This window comes from Anguilla anguilla, chromosome 3, assembly GCF_013347855.1.
Source record: "Anguilla anguilla isolate fAngAng1 chromosome 3, fAngAng1.pri, whole genome shotgun sequence".
In the NCBI taxonomy this organism is placed as follows: domain Eukaryota; kingdom Metazoa; phylum Chordata; class Actinopteri; order Anguilliformes; family Anguillidae; genus Anguilla; species Anguilla anguilla.
The window spans coordinates 27,720,410-27,743,360 of NC_049203.1; the positions used below are offsets into that span (position 1 = coordinate 27,720,410).

Genomic DNA, 22,951 nt, shown 5'->3' on the forward strand with positions numbered 1-22,951 from the left:
TTTATTGCATGTTTTATATTTAATTCCCCCAAGTTAGGAACAGTTATATAGTAGCAAGATGAAAAAATAAGCATTACTGTTTTTTAAGAGATGTCAAACACTGAATGGGGTCAAATTGACCCTTGACATAATATGAGGGTTTAAGAATATGCAGGTAATACACACATGTACAACCTCAAGAGGAATAATGGGTTTTCTTGCCTTAAACCCCTAATTCCCATATACCATTAGGTCATCAGAACTTACTGTATGCACACACACACACACACACACACACACACGTATACACATATACACTGACTCACACACACGCACACATGCACACACACACATACGCACGCACACACATGCACACACACACATACGCACGCACACGCATGCACGCACGCACACATACACAAGCAGCATCCACAACCACACACACACAAAACTGTCTGGTCCAGTTGAAAACCCTTTGAACTTGCCGCACCTGATTCCTTGGGTCTAAATTTGTTGCTGTTCTTAAGGTAAATATATAAAACAATAGGCTCTGTGGCTTTCTAGATTAGGACTGAAGACCAGCTTTACATAACCCTTGCCTCATCAGCTGCAGAGCCCCACTTTAGGAGCCCTACCTCAACTTCAGCCCTAAGCTGAAGCAATTTGACTGTTTGTACACTAGGGGTCAGTGCTTGCTTTAAATTTACCAAACAAATTACGACCTCAAGGGTCATATGGGGAGCACTTGAATGAGAAGGCACAATTTACCAGAAATCACTTGCAGTCATTGGTTGGAGTAATTTTGCCATATAGTATATAGTAAGTACTAAGGAAAAAACTTGTTATATAATGAAATATTTGAAAGAGGAGGTACAATTTCCCTTATGTGTTGCAATAAAGAAATATACTGTATCATCATATCCTACAGTTTGTGGATAGCTTTATTCCGAGTCATTACACAAATGTATCAATGAATATCAAGGTTGGATGAAGCATTAATTTGATTCGTACATGATATAAAAAATTCTGAAGGTCAGAGATTTAAACAATAAGGTTCTGTCTGCAGATGTGACACAATGAAACTTCTTTCTGTCCATAACAGTACTGTAGTATGCGGGCATGTTAAAAAAAATGATAACTAAAGATTGATGACAGTGATAGTTGTAAAAACAGATAGATTTTTGAAAATGCTTTCATTTTTGCCGATGATGATGCGTAATGTAAATAATGCCAGAGGCTGTGGATGCTGCTGGATTGGTGTGAGTGTGTGTACGCATGCATCTGTCCTACAAGCATGTGTTCCATTTCTGTCCGGAGGCGCTGAGTCCAGGGTTGGATGGTGAAGGACAGGATTGGAGGGCGTGAGTGTGAGCAGTGGGGTGTTGTTGTAGGGTGTTGCAGGCGGTGACAGTGGTGCGTGTTGCAACAGTGATACTGGCGAGGAAGGGGAGGGAAGGATAGCTGTGCTTTCAGGTTAGTGATGCTCATGTTGGGTGTTGTGCAGTTACAGTGCAGTTTGTGGTGGGTGTTGCCGTGCTATGAGGTGATAGCGGTGCAAATTTCAGGATGATGTAGAGTGTTGAAAGCTGTCACTGATTGGTTGATTAAGTGATCAAGTGACTAAATAACTGATTGACTGATTTGGATGAATTGGTTGCTTGGTTGATGGATTGATTGGTTGATCAGTTGATGGATTGATCGGTTGATTGGTTGATGGATTGATCGGTTGATTGATTATCAGGGGTGCTAAGCCTCACCTTGGTGCAGCGCCCGCAGGTTCTGCTTGGCGTGCCGGTGCAGCTCCTCCACACACGGCGGCCGGGTGGAGGGGTGGAACACATTGCGTTGCAGGTGCCATGGCGACTGGTAGTGCCCTGTCAGCTTGCTCTCTGCATCCAAGTTAGACACAGCTGCAAAAAAAGAGGAAAGGCAAGGGTGACCATGTTATCACAAATCCAGCAGCTACGGGAGAATTACAGCCCCCAGCAACAAGCACTAATCGAGCCGCCATCAGCAGCAGCTATAGGCAGGACAATATTTTACAGCAGTCCACACTAGTGGCAGCACCATTCACCAGCTATTTTGCCTTTGCTTAATGGCTGATCAGTAGTGGTGATTTGCAAACTGGAGGCGGATCAACAGCTGCACTGCTGACAATGGGCCGCTCTATGTTTGCTCGGGAATAACCAATGTGCTGCATGCGTGCATAATAAGCAAATTACAAAAGAACTAATTAACACTCCACACTGCATGCACAGCCTTGTGTGTTCAACTTCCTTTATTCATTTACTTACTTTGTATGCAGTTTGTTTGAAACTGTTTCCTTTTTTGAACCTCGGTATTTCATGTTTCAAGCCAAGACCATGCCGTGACCATCACGAAACATATTTATGAAAAGTATAAAGGACCCAACGTGGTTTGTGTTATTTGTGGTATCACATAACAAAACAGAAATTCTTGCGTAGCTATGCAACAAAGAACAATAAATTCGCACCACACATTAGCATCACGCTGGGATTTCTGTCAACACTTTCACATAAGGTTACAACTTTCAAAATTAGGACCAAAGATGGAGGTGGGCCGTTTCCTTTAACACCCGGTGGATAAGGCTGATAACCGTGAGGAAAAAAGAGACTCCATGTGTCCTGAGGAATGAACGTGTAGTTAGGGACTTCCAGACAAGCTGAACTTATGTATAAGTGTAAAAACAAATTTATGGCACCAATTACATAACATGTCAGAAGTTGTTGGCGAAACAACTGACTAATTTGTTGAAACAAACTCATTGAAATGTCCCAACACATGACCCACTCCTGACTGGTATTAATTACATTAGATGACACTTTCAGCAGCACCTGAATATCAAGAACCATAAATGTGTCTGCAGATAATGTGCTCAGCATACAATTTCCCTCATGCTCCTCAATATTTCAAATTCAAACTCTCTCACACTTTATATGAGTCCATACAAGGCCAACCACATGTACTCTATTTGAGTTAGAAGTACTCTACCAGAATAGATTTTTTGCTTAATTTTTCACTTTGAGATTATAAAGCATCTACCTAATGGGGGAGTGAAGTGAAGCCAGTATAAACACATGTATTCTGTTACAGAGGGTCTAATGACCAGAAGGGCAGGGCCTGGCTTGCCATGTGTCTCTCCTGCAGAACGCATCATCAGCCCCAGCTGTGTTTCTGATGGGGCGAGTTGTGCCCCACCCCCTATCAGCAGGATTAAAAAAACAGGCTTCTGCTCCATTTCCCCTGCAATGGGATGTCTGCTAACCCAGGCAGAGACACTCATAGCCCTGGGACAGGAAGGGGCTGTAGAGAAGACAAGACTACAACTATATTGCAGTGTACCCTTATCCAGCAAAAATATATTGACATGTATCCAAAAAATATATGGTCATACATTATACATTGAAATCCAAACTGAACACTACATTTGAATGTATTGAGACAATCCAAATATATTTTAATATGGCAAGGGATGCCATATTTTTTTTCAGTAACACATTCCATTGTTTATAACACTAAAAAAAGTATACAGTGAGCATCATAATGTTGGCTCTGTGGTAAAAGTGCATATTCTCAACTTTCATTTAATGGTATTCTTATACATTTTGCTTTCACCATGTAGAAATGACCTTACTTTTTACATAGTCTTATATGTACATAGTGTCCCCATTTCAGGGCATCCATAATGTTTGGGACAAATGGCTTCACAGGGGTTTCTGATTGGTCAGGTGTCTCTAATTTCTTCCTTAGTGCAGGTATCTAGTCTTGATTCTAGACGTTTGATTTGTCAACATGAGGACCGAAATATGCCAATGAAAGTCTAAGAAGCCATTATCAGGCTGAGAAATAAGAAAAAAGTCAGAGACATCGGGAAAACTATAGGGTTGCCAAAATGAACATCATTAACAAGAAAGCAAGCACTGGTGAGCTCAGTAATCACATAGGGCCGGTAGACCAAGGAAGACCGTGACAGCTGATGACCAAAGAATTCTCACCATAATGAAGAAAAAGCCCCAAGCACCTCTCCGACAGATCAGAAACAGTCTTCAGGAGGCAGGCGTGGATATGTCAGTGACAACTGCCAGCAGAATAATTCATGAACAAAACTACAGAGGTTATGGTTTATGGTGTGGGAATGTATGGCTGGAACAGGTACTGGCTCACATGTCTTGAATTCTGAATTAATTCTGAAGTGTACAAAAGCATCTTATCTGCTCAAGATCAAGCAAATGCCTCCACACTCATTGGTCAGTGCTTAATCCTGCAGCAAGACAATGAGTCCAAACATACTGCTAAAGCAACAAAGGAGTTTTTTGAAGCTAAAAACTGGAAACTTCTCGACTGACCAAGTCATTCACCCAATTTGAATCCAACCGAAAATGCATTTCTTATGCTGAAAAAAACTTCAGGCAACTAATCCCTCAAATCAAGCAGGAGCTGAAGATGGCTGCAGCACAGGCCTGGCAGAGCATCACCAGAGGAGATACTCAGCACCTGATGTCTTTGGTTCACAGTCTTTGCATGCAAAGAATGGGCATCACAGTTCCAAACATGGCTACTTTCACTTACATAAAATTAATATGTACCAAACATTATGGTGTCCTGAAATAGAGAAGCTACATCTAAAAAGTGCTGCAATTTCTACATGGTGAAACAAAAGTGTATAAAAACACCCTTAAATAAATTCTGAGAATGTGAGCATAAACCACATGTGAGTTGTTTGATTAGAAATCTAAAATTGTGGATTATAGAGCCAAATCAAGAAGAAAAAAAGTATTTGTCCCAAACATTACGAAGCCCACTATATATATATATATAGAGAGAGAGAGAGAGAGAGAGAGAGAGAAAGAAAGACTAAATGAGCAGAGAGAGAGAGAGAGAAAGCAAGAAAGAGAAAGTACACTGCAAGAGCCAGCATTGGCTCATTCAGGTTGACAGAGCTTGTTTACTCTGTTATTGCTCACAGTTATACACAGAAGGCTGTTTGTTCCTGCAAATACTACACAGGATCCCCCTGATACGGCTTTGGAGGATACAGGGAAACACAAAATACAATCATGAAGCCAATATTGCAAAGGCCCTCCCCAAGCAGTAATAACCAGTCCCTTATATCACCACTCTCGACAGTTGACTGTAGAAATGGGGTTATAGGTGTGACATTGCTATATATTTTGTACAAAAATACAACTGTAAAATGCAGAACACAGAATGGTACTGGAGAAGAAAAATTGTGGGAACCAGAGGGAGGTTGTAAACAGGCAATAATGCCACAGCGATGAATCTTAAAACATGGCATACCATCTTCAGTTTCTAAGCCATTCACAAAAGCCACTTAAAGGCATGGCATATTGAGCTTACCGTGGGGGTTTCAGGAATAAATGCTCAAATGTTATCAATGCATAATCTTTACCTCACAAACCCACTCTGGTTTGAGTGTGTCACATAAAGACGTTTGTAGAAGGAGGCGCGTTCATCATGGTTCTGAGGTAACAAAAATAAAAGCGACAGAGTAAAGACGCCTTCATTACCTGACTATTGAGAGCGGAAGATGAAGGCGTCTCTCCTTTTTGGTCAAATTCAAATTTAAATTCAAATTCAAATGTACCTCATTTGCATGACAAGACAACTTGTGTAGCTAAAGCAATAAAGCACATAGTGACATTTATAACAACACCCACCTCCGAAAGAAAGACAAATTGGTAGCCCTCCCTTACCGATATACATAACCTCACACCATCTCTCTCCTCCCTTTCTCTTTCTCCCTATCTATTTGTGCAAACCAGCATCGGTCCATTAGCATTCAATGTGCAATCCTTCCCTCCAATAACCCAAAGTAATCTGTATCCAGGCAACCCTTCAAATTTAATTTACAGTGAATTTTCAGATCTTTGTCAAACCATAATTACCAGCCTAGAATGAAGGATACATTTTTTTGTACTACTTGCATCTTAACAGGGGGTGGGGGGCTTCTATAAATGTGGTCACCCAACAGGTTCTGTGTCCTTATTCAGGAGGTGAATGAAGGCTATGAAAATGTTCACCTTTTTTTGTGGGTCAGGGGCTATCATGTGGCAAGCAGAATAGACATGAAAAGCAAGGTTAGCCTCTGGATTCGTACAGTACCTCAATCTGCATTTTGTTAAAAACCACAACCTTCCTTTTTAAAGTGATGGCTGCTGTATGTGTGCAATGCTGTAAAATGCCTCTAAAAATGCTGTCATGTTCTATGCAGAATGATGTGACTGACAAACATGGAGTGTGTCATTAGAGACCATCTAAAAAACTAAAAGACATCATACAGTACAGATACTTCTATAAGATCTCCCAGATGGAATTAGAACAGCTACGTCTATATCTTCGACCCTTTTTAAATGTATTTTTTATAAAAACCCTCTTTTAATTATATGTAGCTTTATGTCTATTTGTGTCTTTCTTTCTGGTTGTTCTAATTGTTCCAAGTTTAGCTTTTCTTGTGTTCATGGTACCTGTATTAACTTCTTTATCATGTGCCTTGCTTTTGTCTCAAAGGTCCCAAGCACTCTGAGCTGCAATGTACTGTATGAAAACATACACAAAATTATACGTAGTGCAACATATTATGTTGGTCTGGGGTGTGTAAGCCTGTGTCTGGTACATTGATTATGGTCTCTCATAATTAGCAACACATAGGCCAGTCTTTTCAGACCCTTTTCATGTTTTTGCCTTTGAATGCATTTGAGAGCAAAACAGCACAGCGTAGCTTTTGGAAATCAAATACTCAGGATCACACACAGCACATTAGCAAGACAATGCAGAGGCCATCACACAACGGTGAGACAATAAGCCTGGTGCTACCTGATACCTGTGCCATTCATCAACTGGGTCCTGACCACAGCAAGGAGTGACCTCCCCATCACAGGTAAGAGGAGAGCCAGAATGTCACCTTAGATGGTATCACAGGACTTTAATGCCACCTCACCCCCCCCCCCCCCCCCTTAAGCAACTATACATAGCCTCTCCCATCACACCTCTCCCCCCAACCTCTGTTTGATCTGTATGAGTCTGTTTGATCTATGCCTCTACAGTTATTGCAAGCTTGGTCCCCTCACCAAAATATAAGCTCATGTTACAGTAGGTAATCAGATCCCAGGGAGCACCTTTTAAAAATCCTGACAGTCAAATATCTGCAGTATATTACCTGCCAAAAAATATGAATGAAAAGAATTTTTTAAAATTTGAACATGAATAATAGACACACGCTAGTGCTAAAGGGTTAGCTGTAGAAGTCCGCAGTCTGGAGAGAGCTCTGGCACAGACAGCATGGCCATCCCTCTACTGCAGAAAACACTGATTGGTATTCATCTAGCGATGTCTGCTCATACCCTTCCCCTCCAGTCTCTAATCCACTAGCACCTCTGTGCATGCATATGTGCACGCACGCATGCACGCACGCGCGCACACACACACACACACGTTTTACGGATGTTTCCATGCTATCTAGTGCCACCTGTACTGGTGCTGATCAGCCCAGCAGCACTGTCTGGCTTATTCTGATAGCGAGGTGCACCCACACAGAGCACTAATGCAGAGTTAGGGCTGCCGCTGCTCCTCTCTCTTACAGACACACAAGTCATTAGTAGTCAAAAGTATTAGGGCTGTGAAATCTGGGTCAGGATTTCAAAAGAGCACAGTGGTTCTGATGTGCATGTGCAGCATGTGGTGTAGCAGAAATGTGGGCCATCTCAGCCACACAGACACTGCTTACTCTACATTATTTATTTCCTTCGCATAGCTCACATGCACATACATTTATACAGTATGTCTGGGTGCAAATCAAAACACCTCAGGTAAAGTGCATTGTTCCAGGAAACAGCATGTCTGACCAGACATTGGAGCCTGCAATCTTTCCACTTGTGCATCAAGTTCCTTTCTCACCATGATAACGTTGGCCCAAAATTTCTATTCTCACAACCCACACTCTGAATCCCAGGCACGAAAGGTAGTAGTAGTAGTAGTAATTTATTTCGGTCCTTATTAACAATTTTACAAAAAGAATGCACACAGAAATAAATAAATAACAATAAGGCATTAAATTAAAAGGAAAACAAAAATATTGACCGAAAAGGTCTAGGCTGAAGCTTTAGCTTATTATACCTACCCTTTTCACATAACATATTCTAATAGGCATCCCTTTCACTACTAGGTTTAGGCTATACAAAAACAAAACAAAACAGAAACAAAGACAAAAGTTCCAAATGTTTCATACACAATAATGCTCATACCTCAGTTTTATATTTGTTTACCACATTATTTTTAAACATTTTTTTTAATTTGCAAAGTGAACTAACAATTCTTAATTCCTTGTCACAACGCACAAAAAGTGACGGCAGGTAGGTGCTTCTCCCAAAGCCCAAAATGTCTGACAAGTGAAAAAGAAAGCAGACAAGCCTATGAATGCATATTACCACACAAACACACACACACACACACACACACTCTCACACACACAACACACACATTACTTACTACTTACTATTTTATTATTAAGGGAGCCAACAGTAAATAGAATGAACAGACACTGAATATTATCTCTATATTTGTTATCCATCAATCCGAGACTAACATCTTAGTTTCAAGGGCTGTACTGTTTGTATTTAACTCTGGGTATGTTTTCTCTGCAAGCTTTTCTAAGCAAACACACACACACACACACACACACACACGCACACAAAGCACTGACTTGGACTATGCTGCATTCGAACATACTGTCAGGCTGGATTCATGATCTGATACCGCTCTGCTAATTACATGATATAATAGCTGTTTGTTTCCAAACCATGAACTGGTTTGTAAGAAAATACCACCGAACTTTGTGCAAAGAAGAACGGTTCAATTCAACCATTACCTCCTAACAAACCCACTTCATGTTGAATCTGTATTAGAGAACCAATAATGAACACAACTCTGAAATCTACATCTAACCAAAAATCCTGTACATTCCACTGTCAGTTACAGTAAGTAAATAGTTACCCTTCCAACAAGGCTATCATAACTACTGTGATAATACTTTTGACAGTTGTCTTCTGTAGGATTGCATATAAGTACTACAGTGATATGCTAGAAGAAGGACAATTCACCAACTACCTTGCCTTTTCTTAACAGCTGATCCTCATCTTGACTGTTTCACAATGACAGCCACAATGTAGTGCTGATCTGTAAAATGCTGGCAGACTGACAGCCGTGCCAATGACGGACCACTGATGGGCAAGTAGCTGGAATGCAATGTTTTGCTGAGTGGCACCATTCCTGGAACTCTGGATAAGTGAATCCCGTTTGTCCCCTGAACTGGAATGCTTGCATGGGCTACAAGGTCTTGTCTTACCCCCCTCCTGGAAGTGCAGACCACAGGTCTGCCTAGAAAAACTCAGAGATTGAAATCAAATTTATATGAGTTTATATGAGTCCAATTGGGACCAAACCTACTCCATTAGAGTTAAAAGTACTTTCCCAGAGTTTGATTTTACACGAAACATTTTGCTGTCTTCCTCACACTACAGGCATATTATGCTTTCCTTTGTTGTGGATCCAGACCGCTCTCTCTTTCTGCTTCCACATGTGGTGTGCCAAGTGTGGGGAGGCGGGGAACTCATATACCGTGACCTTTCATCCACCGGCTCCTCCCACCCCTACCCTCCTGCTGCTGGACAGTAAAATTCTCAGTGTTAAATCAAGTCTAAAACATTTTAAAGCGTCAAAAGAGACCATATCTATTCTATTAGCATTAAAACTACTCTCTCAGAGTTGATTTTTACTGAATGTGTGGAAGTCAATTATGAAAGAGTATTTTTTAACTCTGATAGATCTGTAAAAGCTTTTTTTTCACTTTTGCTGCCGGAACAAAATGTACCAAAACAATATTGGTCAATGATTGCAGTTGACCTATGTCTGACACTTGTCTGTTGTAATGTCCTCAAAACAGTGTCTAGGAGACAGTTACTCTTACTTGCTCTGCCAAATGGCCCAGAATCATCAACAGAGCCCCACCAGACCTACTGACTCGTATGTCCTCTACACTCCCACTGACTCACACACACTTACACACACATACACACTGAGTGGGACTGCAGTCACAATGGCCTTACTACACATCAGGACCCTTTAGCCCTGGAAATAATCAATTTGTATGTGAATTCAGCAAACAAAAACAATGAATTCAGTGTTCATTTCCCCTGCATATTCTCCCAGTACTTTGTATGTAGGCTACTGATTTCAAATGAACGTTTGAACGTTTCTTACTGATTTTCATGGTTTTGTGATTTTACAATAATGTCGGTATTTCTAAGAAAGACTTTTAATGATTAACCAGATATGGTATATTGAAGAACGTAAATTGGTGAATAATGATGCAGTAAAGTGTAGTTGCTATTGTTTTGTCATTCATACTATTATATATTCTATAGCTTTGCAAAGATGAAAGTTAAATAAAAAAACTAAAACACAAGATGAATTGAGTACATTAAAATGTTGATGATCAAGTCCGCTGCATTCTGTTAGCCTACCGAGGTGATATGCTTTTTGCCCCAGGGTTGCGGGAGAATCCTCATTTGTTTATAAACATGAAGTGGGTCTATTGCCAGGCTAGCAGCCATAGCTAACGGTTTTGATGGCGTTTTCACAAGATGTCTGCAAGACCTGCCTAGAATAACAGTGAACCATATTCACAGGACGATCCATTCAGTGACTAGGGCCCCCACGAGTATAAGGAGAACGTAACCCTTGACAGGCTCTGTTGAAATGGCAACACATATTCAGCCACACAAGCCAGAGAGGCTAGCAGTACATACAGTTTAAAAACATTCATTTTGTTGAGTAAAGTCATATTCTAAGAGCATCTTTAAAATAACAGAAATCTCATTCTTATTCTTTAAGGGCAAAACTGATAAATAATTACCTAAATAAAATAGGGAGGTGGTGATTTGTGGGGGTGCAGTGGGGGGTGCCTATGCCGCTGCCCCAGTAATGAAGACAGCAGCTGTGAGTACAGGTGTTGAACACGAGTTGGAGAAAGATCAAAAGCCAGGCCGGAAAGGATAACATCACGGTAGATCAAATGGCATTATCCATCTGCAAAAATGGCAGGCAGAGCCACACCATGCCAGAGCTCTCTCTCTCTCTCTCTTTCTCTCTCTCTCTCTCTCTCTCTCTCTCTCTCCCCCCCCCTCTCTCTCTCACAACTCTTAATTAAACTCTCACAGATATAGGCACTCGGGTATGACTCCAGCAATGAAGCCGCACACCCCTTGTGGTGATAATCTGTACATTTATTTTTTATTTACTTCCAATGTATTGCAGTTTAAGCATTTTTAAAACATTGTCATTATGAAAGCTTGGACAGAATGAAAACAGATTTAAGTCCCTTTCTGCAACAATACGCAATTAACATCAGCCAGTGTAATCTGTTGACTTTACAATGTGCAAGATATGCGCAATCATTTATTATGCAATGAGACCGTATTGTATTTCTATTCATTTCTGACAGAACAGAAACAAATATACATAGGTTGATACAGCTCGTTGAATCAAACATGTTTGCAGCTTTAGAAAGATTTTGCACCATGCTGAATATAATAATAATAATAATAATAATAATAATAATAATAATAATTGAATGGAAACTTAAGAAGCAGTAATATATAATGACTTATTTGTGAACTATACTGAGGATAAATAAAAAGGAAATGTACAAATCATAGCAGGCATCTTTAATGCTACTTCACATTCAACTTCTTTACAGTTTTAAAAATTAATATTGGTGAATGTTGAAGAAAATTTGAAATCTGTTTGCTACGTTTATTTAGCCAGCTGTAACTGCCAATTTCATCTCCATAACTACCTTGGGATGACCAATGGTTTTTTTCTGTTTACACAGACTACCAAGAGCCATTCAGTGGCCGGCTGATGACATAGATGCAGGCTGACAAGACACAGGACAATCAAAACAGCCGGAGGGAGCCATGGAAGGACTTCACTCTGCAGCCTCATGCACATTCCACTTTGGACACCATGGATTTTACACAAATAATAATAATAATTATTATATTTAGACATTTACCAGCAATGTACAGAGGGCACATTTAACATGGCCATAAACCTATCACACAACATAAATACAGCTACAATGAAATCAGTATCAGTACAGATGTGAGACCTGCAAAACAACAATGGTGACTGTACCATTATTATTAGGGGCCAAGCACCGAAGGTGCAGGGCACCTATTGTAATCGTTAGTATTATTATTATTTCTGCAATGCGAGTCTATGGCAGCCCATAGAACCCATTGGTAACTTTTTATGAAATTTGGCACATTGATAGAGGACAGTCCAATGTTTCCAGGCGTCAAATTTGGGGTCAATCCAGCCAACTCTGTAGCGCCACCAACAGGCCAAACTTCAAGGTACATTATTGCTTATAACTTTTGAACCGTTTGTCCTAGAGTTGTGCGGATTGTTTCCTCTGAATCCTTGGGTTATGCCGATTCCAATGCACCCGCGTCATAATAGATTTTCCGCCATTTTGAATTATTCAAAAAACCTACTTTTGCGAACTAGTCCTAGGGCGTTGATCCGATCACCACCAAATTCGGTAGGCATGATCTACAGATGGTGCTGACCAAAACTTATTCACAGAATTTTGATAAAGCAAATTATATGGACACAATGAACCAATGAAAATTGAGGAGGGCGTGGCTTGTAACATGAAGGTCTGTAAATTCTGAACGGTGTCACCTAACACCATGCAACTTGGTAGGCCCATCAGCAGCCATGAGTAGAGGCTATCCCTCCATTTTCGGCCCGATCAAGCAAAGTGGTGGCGCTAGAGAGCTCATTATCTGTTTAGGCATAACCGCAAGGCCGATGTTTTCGAAACTCGGCACACATATATTGGGGCACTCTATATGGACAGGGAGTAAAAATGACGCCGATTGGCCAAGAGGTGGCGCTGTCATGAGCAAAAAGGTGTTTTTCTTAGGTAATTTTGAACAAGCGTATCTCCGTCCCCATTTGAGCTACAGTCATGACATTTTGCACATATGTGCAACTCTTCAAGGGTAACAAGTTTCTAATTAGGACCCATAAGCCCCGCCCATTGGATCATCCTCAAATTAGACATTTTTGAAAAATGCTTCAAATGCGTTCTGCCATAGAAGTCGCCTTTTTCATGTCATTAAACATTACCGACAGCAGATGACGCCATATAACTATAAAACGGTTACTTTTCACAAAGAAATGGTTCAAGGGTATTAGAAATCCGAGTAGACACGGATACCCTTGGTGGATTTTTATGAAAATTGCCATGTTGATAAAGGACCGTCCAATGTATCCAGGCGTCGAATTTCGTGTCAATACATCCAACTCTGTAGCGCCACCAACAGGCCAAACGTCAAGGTACATATTTGCTTATAACTTTTGAACCGTTTGTCCTAATGTTGTGCCGATTGTTTTCCCTGAATCCTTGGATCAAGCCAATTCCAATGCAAAACGCATCATAATACATTTTCCGCCATTTTGAATTATTCGCCAAACCTACTTTTGCAAAGTAGTCCTAGGGCGTTGATCCGATCACCACCAAAATCGGACCATATGATCTACAGATGGTGGTGACGGAACGTTTTTCACAGAATTTTCAACAAGCTATTTATATGGCCACAATGAGCCAATGATGCTTGAATTGCTTTCTGCCGTGGAAGTCTATGGCGGCCCCTATAACCGACCGGTCGGTTTTCACGAAACTTTGCAGAACGGTAGAGGGTTGTGCCGTTCTCCCTGCGACGGACTGGTGTCGTCTTCTGGGGGTTCTCTGGCTGCTTGTCGGCCTGGCGCCCCATTCGTGCTTGGCCCCGCCATTGCTGCTCGCAGCTATATTTATTATTATTATTATTATTATTATTATTATTATGATGATGATGATGAACATTACTGCTGTCCTACTGCTACTGCATTCACTGTGACCTCTTGGATAGTGGGCACAGACAACAGACAGTGGCACTGGGGTGCAGGCTGAGACTGAGTCAAAGCCCCTGCCATTTTGGCAGAGTGGTCCTGGACACATGTCAGCTCGACTTAGAGCGGAGAGAAGATACCGGCAGCAGGGTGAGACTGTCTGCACAAGGAATTAGCAGCTTAGGGCAAACAAACTCAGAACATGTTTTTACTGCACACAATGATAATAAGCAATGACAACGTTTCTCTAGAAAACTGACAGAAGCTCCTTTTAATCGTCCATAATTTATAATCATCTAGATGTACTGAAATGTGTGTGTTAATGAGTCAGTGTTGTGGTATGAAAAGGCCGCATTTCACATCCAACTATCAGGGCACCATACCTGTTAACTCAACTCTGTCAAAGGTAAAGCAGGACTAACCTACATACGCCAAAGACCAGTGATTTGTTCTGCAGATCCTCCCAGCTAAGGGGATTACTGGAAGGTGCTTATAAATGAATCGGTGGAAAGCAGCTACAGAATCACGTTTACTGGGAGAGTAATGCAACACACCTTTCCATATCTGCCAGCTTCCTGGAACAAAGTCACTTAACCCTGTGGCACAGGGTCCACTTCAAAATGGAGGAATGTTGGCTGTGAATTAGCAGACGGGAAAGCTGCATAGACTTGTTTAGGTGACTCTGTTTCGTGTTTCTTTCAACCTGTATTATATTATTTATCTATTTTATTTATTCCTTTATATTATATTGTAAATGTGTGCATATGTGAAACATTTTGTTTGCAAACCACAAAATGAAATAAATAATGTTATCTATAATTTATTCATTAGAGTCCCTGGGAAGATAAAAGCCAGAGTGTTTTTTTGGCTGGGACAAGAGATCTCTACCATGCAGAGAATTGACCCCTTGGGGTTAGAGTGGGGGATCGTGGAGGGTTGTGGGGCCAGAGTGTCGTCTCCGACTGGCTGAGCACCAGGAGCCCCCCTGCAGAGATGCGAACTGTTGCTCCCCCCAGCTAAGTGCTGGGGCCTGGTGACCCCCCCCCCCCAATGACACGGACAGCCCCTTCACCAGCCCACTCAAGTGCATGAAGCCCATGGGAGGGACAGCCCCCTGCAGAGAATACAGGCGTACAGCCCCGCCTCCAATCCTGCAGCTCAACAGAACTACAGTCCTTTAAATGGCCAATATTGTCGTCATATAGTGCACTGATAGGATAAAGAAAGTACCCCCTCATTCAAATCAATACTATAGTCTTACAAGTTCGGGTATAATTGACCCTCAACTAGTTGTCACCAAGTCCTAACGGTAGGTAAATGTAATCTTGAGAGAAATAACACATAAAAGATTTAAATTTGTCATTATTTACTCAACCAAAGGTGCAAACATGCAGATGCATTCTGTGAAAAGGCAAGTGCAAGGGATCAAAAAAGGCATGCCAACTTTATCTCCTCAGAACAATACAAATAATTGAATAATCACAGCATCAAATGTGTCAAATGTTATCTTAACCTGGACGGGCAAAACCAAAAACACATTTCTCTGACTTTTGCCTGGGAACAAACCTTCAATTAATCTTCAGTGTATGTCTTAATTTCTCTGAGGAGATTTGACCTAGTTCCACACCTGATGGGTTGACACACCTAAAGATGCGTTCCTGTCTGCCTCACAATGCAATTCAACGTGTGCTCCAAGCTACCAAAATTCTTGACATGCGATGACAACTGTACGCTCTGAGTTTGGCCAGCACCAGGCCGTAGGTTTTAAACATTTTTCACCACAAATTATCTTTTACATTTTTATCCCAGTTTGGAATAGCAAGTGTATTCATAAGGGCAGTGCCATTACTATTACATCCTCCTTCAGTGCAGGAGAGCAGAGACACGCCGTACACCCCTCAGTCCACCGGCTGAGCCTCGTAGTCACGGTGCTGGAGTTACTCACTTCATGATCAGCTAGCACTGGCAGACCACAGTGGTTTCTGTTTCTCAAACACACCTGGATAACCCTGCCATTCCACAGATAACCCTTCTTGGAGATTCTTCAGCCAATCGCACCTCTCCCTGGGGGTGGGATTCTGGCCACAGCCACCTGTGGCACTTCCAGACAGAGCAGTGCAGCGCTACACTGTGAACCAGAGGCAGAGTCCCTTGGCAACCCCTCCAGCCCCCGTGGACTGCACAGAAGAAGAGTGTGAGAGAACCAGAAGGCCAGGAGAGTCTGAGTTACATTACAGTTACGTTACACTACTCTAAATGCATTCTCACACTGCCATGCAAACAAGGGAAATAATGGTGTTAACTTGTTACTGGTTCCCAGTACTTAAAATATTCAATCATAAAGCACTGACAGAATATATTTTACTCTGACAGAGTGCATTCTTTCCCTTTCAACCCCATATAAATTCTGTTTAATGGGGTTGAAATAACACTGGCAATTTCATTGTTTTCTCCTCGTGTGTTCAGTACAATGCTGACTGGTAAAAGAGGGTTGCAACATACTGTTGATAAAACACATCAGGGATGGAGTGATTTACGCCCCCCCTCCCCACAACCATATAAAAACACAGCAAAAACAAAACAAAACATCTGAAAAAATAACAAATCAACAGTGAGTTCTACTGATTCGTTCCCAAAATTAGGGAGGAAAAAGATAACAGGGAGCTTCTCCTCTCACAGAGTGTTAAACCACAGTGGCACACCTCACCTCTTGCGTGACCTCCCAAATGTTTGGTGCCTCAGACAGATTACTTTTATCTCCCACACACCGATAAAAAAGCGACAGTTCATCTAGGGGACAATTTCCAAAGAAGGATTAACTTCCCCCAAGTTGGCATCTCCCTCAAATGCTTCCCTCAGAAATAAGGATAAAAATGCTCAGTGCTGGATCAGAGCTCTGCTCTGACACGCATCTGAAATTTTCAGCACATTTAGGAAGATATCTAATGAGAGATGATAAGAAATTCTGGCCATTACTTCAGATAATACAAAATATGGTTAACAGAACATTGCCTCTCTGTAGCCTCACTCATGCACCAAAAAAAACACCATTTGTCGAGACTAATTAAAATTGTGATAATGATGCTGAAGTGACAAATGACCTGAAAATACATGTTGGATTCATTTTCACATTTCATGCTAGAAATTTTGAATGTTAGCAACAAAACAGGCAGTGATAGAGGTAAAATGATCAAAACAAAACCATATCTGGAGAGACTGAGTCATGAAAAACATAACTCAGCTCCACCGGTATGATTTTCTTTGCTATTTTTGGCAGGCAATTTGTGCCCCAAAATCAGAGTCAAATGAGAGATCTACAGGTTCTGTGTTCTATCCATTTCCAAACTGCCACAGCACTCCCTGCCTGCATAATCAACACAACGCTAACCCGATGACCAGATGATGACCACTCCAATAATCCTTTTACAAGAGGGTCAGCCATGAAATCAACGCAAACAAACAATGCTAAGCAGGTATTGAGCAATGTTTTTATCGAACAACAAATGAAACAGTCAGAGACAAAATTGGGCAATGCAACACAATCCTTCATTAGCCTAAGTGGAAAGTTAGAAATCCTTGCCCCTTTAGCCTGTAAGAGAAACCAGGGGTCAGGGGTAGGACTGTACCTTGGGATCTCCATGGGACGCAGCACCCCAGAGCCATGGCTGTGGAAGGGTCTCCCTGCCTGGGGAGGGGAGGAGAACGGCTCGCCTCACAGCGCAGATCCCCGTCCCTCCACCTCCACCTGTCTCATCCTCGCCAGTGCAGCGGCCCGAGGGTTCCCTAATTCTCTCTGCCCACACCCCTCTGCCGCTCTGAACCCTGCAGCCAGTCTGACTGAGACTGCTTTGCAGCAACATCTGCAAGGCCTGCTTTCTCTCCCGCCCCCCTCACCTCACACCACCTCCTCTCCCCCTCCCCCCAGCCGTCACACAAACCCCCTCCCCTGCTGCCTGGGTGCAGATGGTTCGGTCCTGCTCTGACTTGGGCCTCCTCTAATCTCTTTAGGGGCCGGTGGGGGACCTACAGGGTGTAGCAGTGCTTATCCGTGCTGCTGAAACCAAACGTGTGCTTTAACCTTCCCATTGTTTGCCTGGGACTCGTGTGTTTGTGTGTGTGTGTGTGTGTGCCATAGTTAAACACTCACATTAGTCAGTGTAAATTCAAATATACAGATAACAAATATGATCACACTACAAGACAATCCTGAAACCTCCTGCTATCATGATATTAATGCTTCAGTTAAAGCATAAATGTGCAGCATTTAATATGTAACATTATCCATGGTTTACCTTCTTATTATACAGATTGATGTACCCCCTGGCTGAATATAAAAATATATTAAGTGTTGACAGGACCTGAAAAATACATGTATATTATATTTAGATTATAATTTAGTATTTGTCATTCATTGTCAGCTGATTAACAGTAGAACACAAAAAGTTTTGTGGGATTTATGAGGAGAAAGAAGAAGCAGAGATTTCCATGATCTCAGGACAGAGGCTATAGTTCTAATTAAGAGCACTTCCTAACATTGGTATGTGTCTGTGCTGAGATGGTATTATTTGTGCAGAGATTTGGCTTATTGATTACAATCAAAGCTCAGAGAATTCATCATGCAGCACTGAATGAAACCCTAGCACACAAATTCCTCTAGTTTCTTTATTTTTTTCTCTAACTTTGACTCTAACCAGCAAGCAAGCACCGGCATTGGCGCTAGAGTGGTCTGCTAGCAGCACAGTACCAGGTATTCTGAGTTCTGTTGATTGCTGATCTCACCTAGTCTAACTGTCTTTAGTGGACTGCTGCAGTGCCAGTTCCAGGCTGCTATTGGCCAGTTAGTGGTCATTGCATGTTTCCTGGCAGGGTAGATGGTGAGATTCGGCATGGCACTCTCCTGTCCCCCACCCTGGGCCTGGATGGGCTAATAAAAGATATACTTTGGTAAAGCAGCCATGCCCACATTCACGTTAAGCTGGCAAATAAATATATATTTTCTGTTACTAGTAACACCCCCCCCCCCCAATAGGGAATCAAAATAATTTACCAAGAACTGAACGGTTAACTGAACACAAAACAACTATTGTACGTGTCTATCATAGTCTCCAGCCTTGAACAGTTCCCATATTAGATTTGAATTAAAAAGGGCTGTCCACAAGTGCAGACCAGAGGAAGATTCTGTACGGAACAATGGCCAATGATCTCCCAGTATGTTCACCAGTCTTATAGATCACAACAGATGACAAAACAGCAGTGTTATCTTTGCAAAGAGAGGGTGCAAAAAGTACTGAAAACAGGGGTCCTAATAATTTTGATAGCTATCTTTTTGGAAATAAAATTTAAATAACTATAAATACTTTCAGTCAGCTTTATCAAAAGTGCCAATACTTTTGGAGGCCACTGTACATGAGAATCACTACTCCACCCACCTTGTTACTGTACATTGCCCTACCCTGCCACCACCCCCAATTTCACACTTCTCTAAGGTGACATAGCTCCACCCAGTGTCCCCTTAAGGAAGTGGCATATACTGAAAATGTACTGAAATAAAACTATCTTTATAAATACATTGAAATACATCATTACATTTATTTAACATTGTGGGCTGCAACTTTCTGGCCAGAGATAAAGAGATTTTAACTTCAAAAGATAAATACATTTTAAAAATATATTCAAAAAGTCAACATATTTACAATATATTGCAGTATTTTCCTTTTCCATGCTAACAGAGATGGAGGACATGCTAAGAACAGTTCGGAAAAAAACCCCTCCTGTCAGGACCCAGGCCCTAAACCAGCTGGGAGTCTGTGGGAGCCTGTCAAGATGAGGGTACACCTAGGGCTTCAGTTTCGGCAACTTGACTCCCAAGATCCCTTTTTTTTACAGAAGCACTTAACCAGCAATCAACCAGCCAGGTAGACTCAGCCAAACTGAGGTGCACCTGCCCCGTTCTGGGCCTGCACTCTGCAGCACGCCCCAGTCTGTCAGCGGAGCTAAGTCTCTCCTAACAGGCCCACCGCAGAAACACCCCACATGACCCCGCCCCGGCACCGTGGACAGATCGGATTATACACACCAGGGCAGGACCGTCCCAGACTGAGCCAGATGGATGAATACATGCACACTGGCACTGTTCCAGACTTACCAGGAAGCAACAATGTTCTCGCCATATTCATCTAATTGCTATTATTTCACGCAAAATGGTGTCCGCAGTAACAGGAGTGTAATCCAAACCATGATCTCTAAATGAAGACAATCTAAGGCCCAGCTTTATGGAGACATGAAATCGCAACAATCTGTAACATTTATTTAATAAATAGTGTTAGCTAGAAACCGTGCACGAGCCAGACATCAGCATTGAAACTGAAAGTTCTCCATAGATAAACAATATTACATTACATTATATTACAGGCATTTGGCAGACGCTCTTATCCAGAGCGACGTACAACAAAGTGTATAACCATAACCAGGAACAAGTATGACGAAAACCCTAGAGAGAAGTACCGGTCCAAGTGCAGGGAACAACCGCATAGTTCAACTTGGACCCTGAAGGTTAAACTGATTAACACTAACACAACGAGGATGGCAACAACGCAGTCTATGGAAAAAATACAACAGTAGTTAAGACAGTTAATGCACCTAAGTCACCTACAAAATAGCTGCCTAGTTACAACCCTAAGCTTACAGTTATTTACAGGGGTGTAATATGTGATATTGCTCGGTGTAGGGCATGCCATTGCGTCGTTTTATTTACTGTTGGACGATCTCCCTTCGGATCAGCTGCAGACTTAGTGTTTTGGGCAAGTATGGTTAAATTAAAGTATGTCGTGTTTAGTAAACGAGGATGTGTGTCATGTTCATCCTCGGCTCAGTAATCGAGGATGTAGAATTGATGAACTTCGTCAGTGCCAAAGCTCGATTTCCAAATAAACATAGCGTCTTCCAAAATAATCATCCGTATTGCTGGGGATTAAGGTTGCCAGACTGTGTGGATGTCTGCACGTGAAGAAAGGGATTCTTTCACTACCCCCCGGAAAGAGGCAGTGATGTCACCGCACAATGTCACAGATTACTAACAAAAAGTCCCCTTTTAGAGGTCTGACCAGGGAACCGTGGTGCGCAGGGCCCTGGAGCCTGTGAGTACAGAGCGACGCCGATGCTTTCCTCTTAATCCCCACTAATCTGCTGCCCTCTCAGATGGTGACCTTGGCATTGCGGCTGCTCTCCAGTGGGTGAACTTTTAACTAGGCCAGGAAAAATAGCCAGAGACAGAGCGGCAAGGCGCACGTGCTGGCAGTACGAGGCGCTGCGAGATGCCATTAACAACTCGGGGCTTCTTCTGGGGACGCTGCCAGGACGGGTCAGGTGACAATGATTCCCTTGTCTTCGCAACAGCCAAGAGGAAACTTGTGCTTGACTGCGTGCGCTCATATAAGTGTGTATCTGGCTGAACATGTATACTGCATATGTGAGCGTGTGTATATGAGAGAACGTGGGAGCTTTAGATGATTATATGAAAGTAGCTGCCTCTGGTTCTCTTAGCTCAGCAGAATTACCCAGAAGACAAAAGACTTCTAATATATCACCTTACAATATGTTATATATGATATACAATATTATATATGAGTGTACATACCCTCTGTATACTGAAAGTTCAGTTCATTATTGACCAGTAGCTTTCCTGACTGCATACCTTGTAGTAAAGCATACTTCAGTAATTTACCCAGAATTAATCTGACAAATGAATTATGGGTATCTCCTATCTCCTAGACACACAAAAAGAATTCCAGCAGCATAGGGATAGATCAAGAAACATGTAGGCTGGTCCCTCACTGAGCTGTTTCCTGTTTCGCAGAGATCCACTTCCTGTATCGCAGGGATTGGTTGCTGTTGCGGGGTTGGCTAACCGCTTTCCACCTCTGTGCATGGCTAACGAACAGTTTGTTCTAAGCGCCCCAGACAGGATTGCGGCAGGGTCATTACAGAATCCACAGCCGCTGTTTATTCGGCGCTGCGTTTATTCATGCGGAGCGCAGCCTCCTCTATCTCTCTCTGCGTATCCTTCTCTCCCTCCCTCTCCTCTCCCTCTTGCTGTTTTTTTAAAAGAAGGTGAACCGTGGGTAATGATGTCCCTGTACGTCAGAGTCTGCAGTGCACAGAAATGATTCATTTTCAGCCGGCGCTGTGCTGTTCGCCGACGTTTTGCTAAAAATGTTCTCGTCGCGCGGCGCAGCCAGAAGCGTCTCGGTACGGGCAGAGCGCCGAGCGGAGGGCATTTCTTGGGAGAAACGGCATGACAAGATCGTTCACCTCACAGAGGGCGAGGCACCGTCCTGCCTCCTGATAATGCAGCGTGTTCGCTAAACACATCGAGATAAACCGCTTTCGGTGTAGGGCAGATGCTGTCACACTTCCTTGTCAGCCCTATTTGCTTTTTCAAATCCTCTTTTTTTTTTAGTATCTTACGTTTTTCCCCCCCTCCTCATCTGGACTGCATTTATTGAACATGGTACAATATATTTTAAAAACATTGCCAGGATCGACTGTTTTTCAGCTCTTTAAAGGAGGCAGGGCTTTGCCCTGGAGTCCCTGAATGCCTGTCCTTGCTTTATGCACCATTCTCTCATATTAGTCTCAGCTACATTTCCACTGCAGAACCTTCTCTTTAAAGGGAATGGCACTCTAGGCATGTTTCAGATGCGAGTAAGTGAGACATCTAGACAACCATAACTTTGAAAAATACAAGTTGTTTTAACAATAAAACGCAGTAACATTGAATAAAAGCGAAGTTTCCTTTTAGCATTCCACACACATTGCAGTTACACCAATCACAGACCCTGCCTTGGGTACACTGAACCCACTGACCACCCAACCAACTTACACACCACAAATGCATTGGCACATATAGAGCAATACACTGCATTGTAATACATAGAATGAAACATTTGAATATATGGATCTTCATACTCCA

General features: G+C 42.2%; 1 protein-coding gene across 13 annotated transcripts in view; it reads right to left on the minus strand.

The window, feature by feature from the left end:
• The window catches only part of LOC118223890 (Nance-Horan syndrome protein-like), a 122,167-nt gene that overhangs the window by 25,033 nt on the left and 74,183 nt on the right, over positions 1-22,951 (minus strand). For 12 of the 13 annotated variants that reach the window (XM_035410926.1, XM_035410925.1, XM_035410924.1 and 9 more), the window contains exon 2: positions 1,737-1,889. In XM_035410926.1, coding sequence (XP_035266817.1) covers positions 1,737-1,889 — 153 coding nt within the window. Of the gene's footprint in view, positions 1-1,736; positions 1,890-17,606; positions 17,810-22,951 lie in introns of those variants that run through there. The other variant, XM_035410927.1, reaches the window with a different exon arrangement.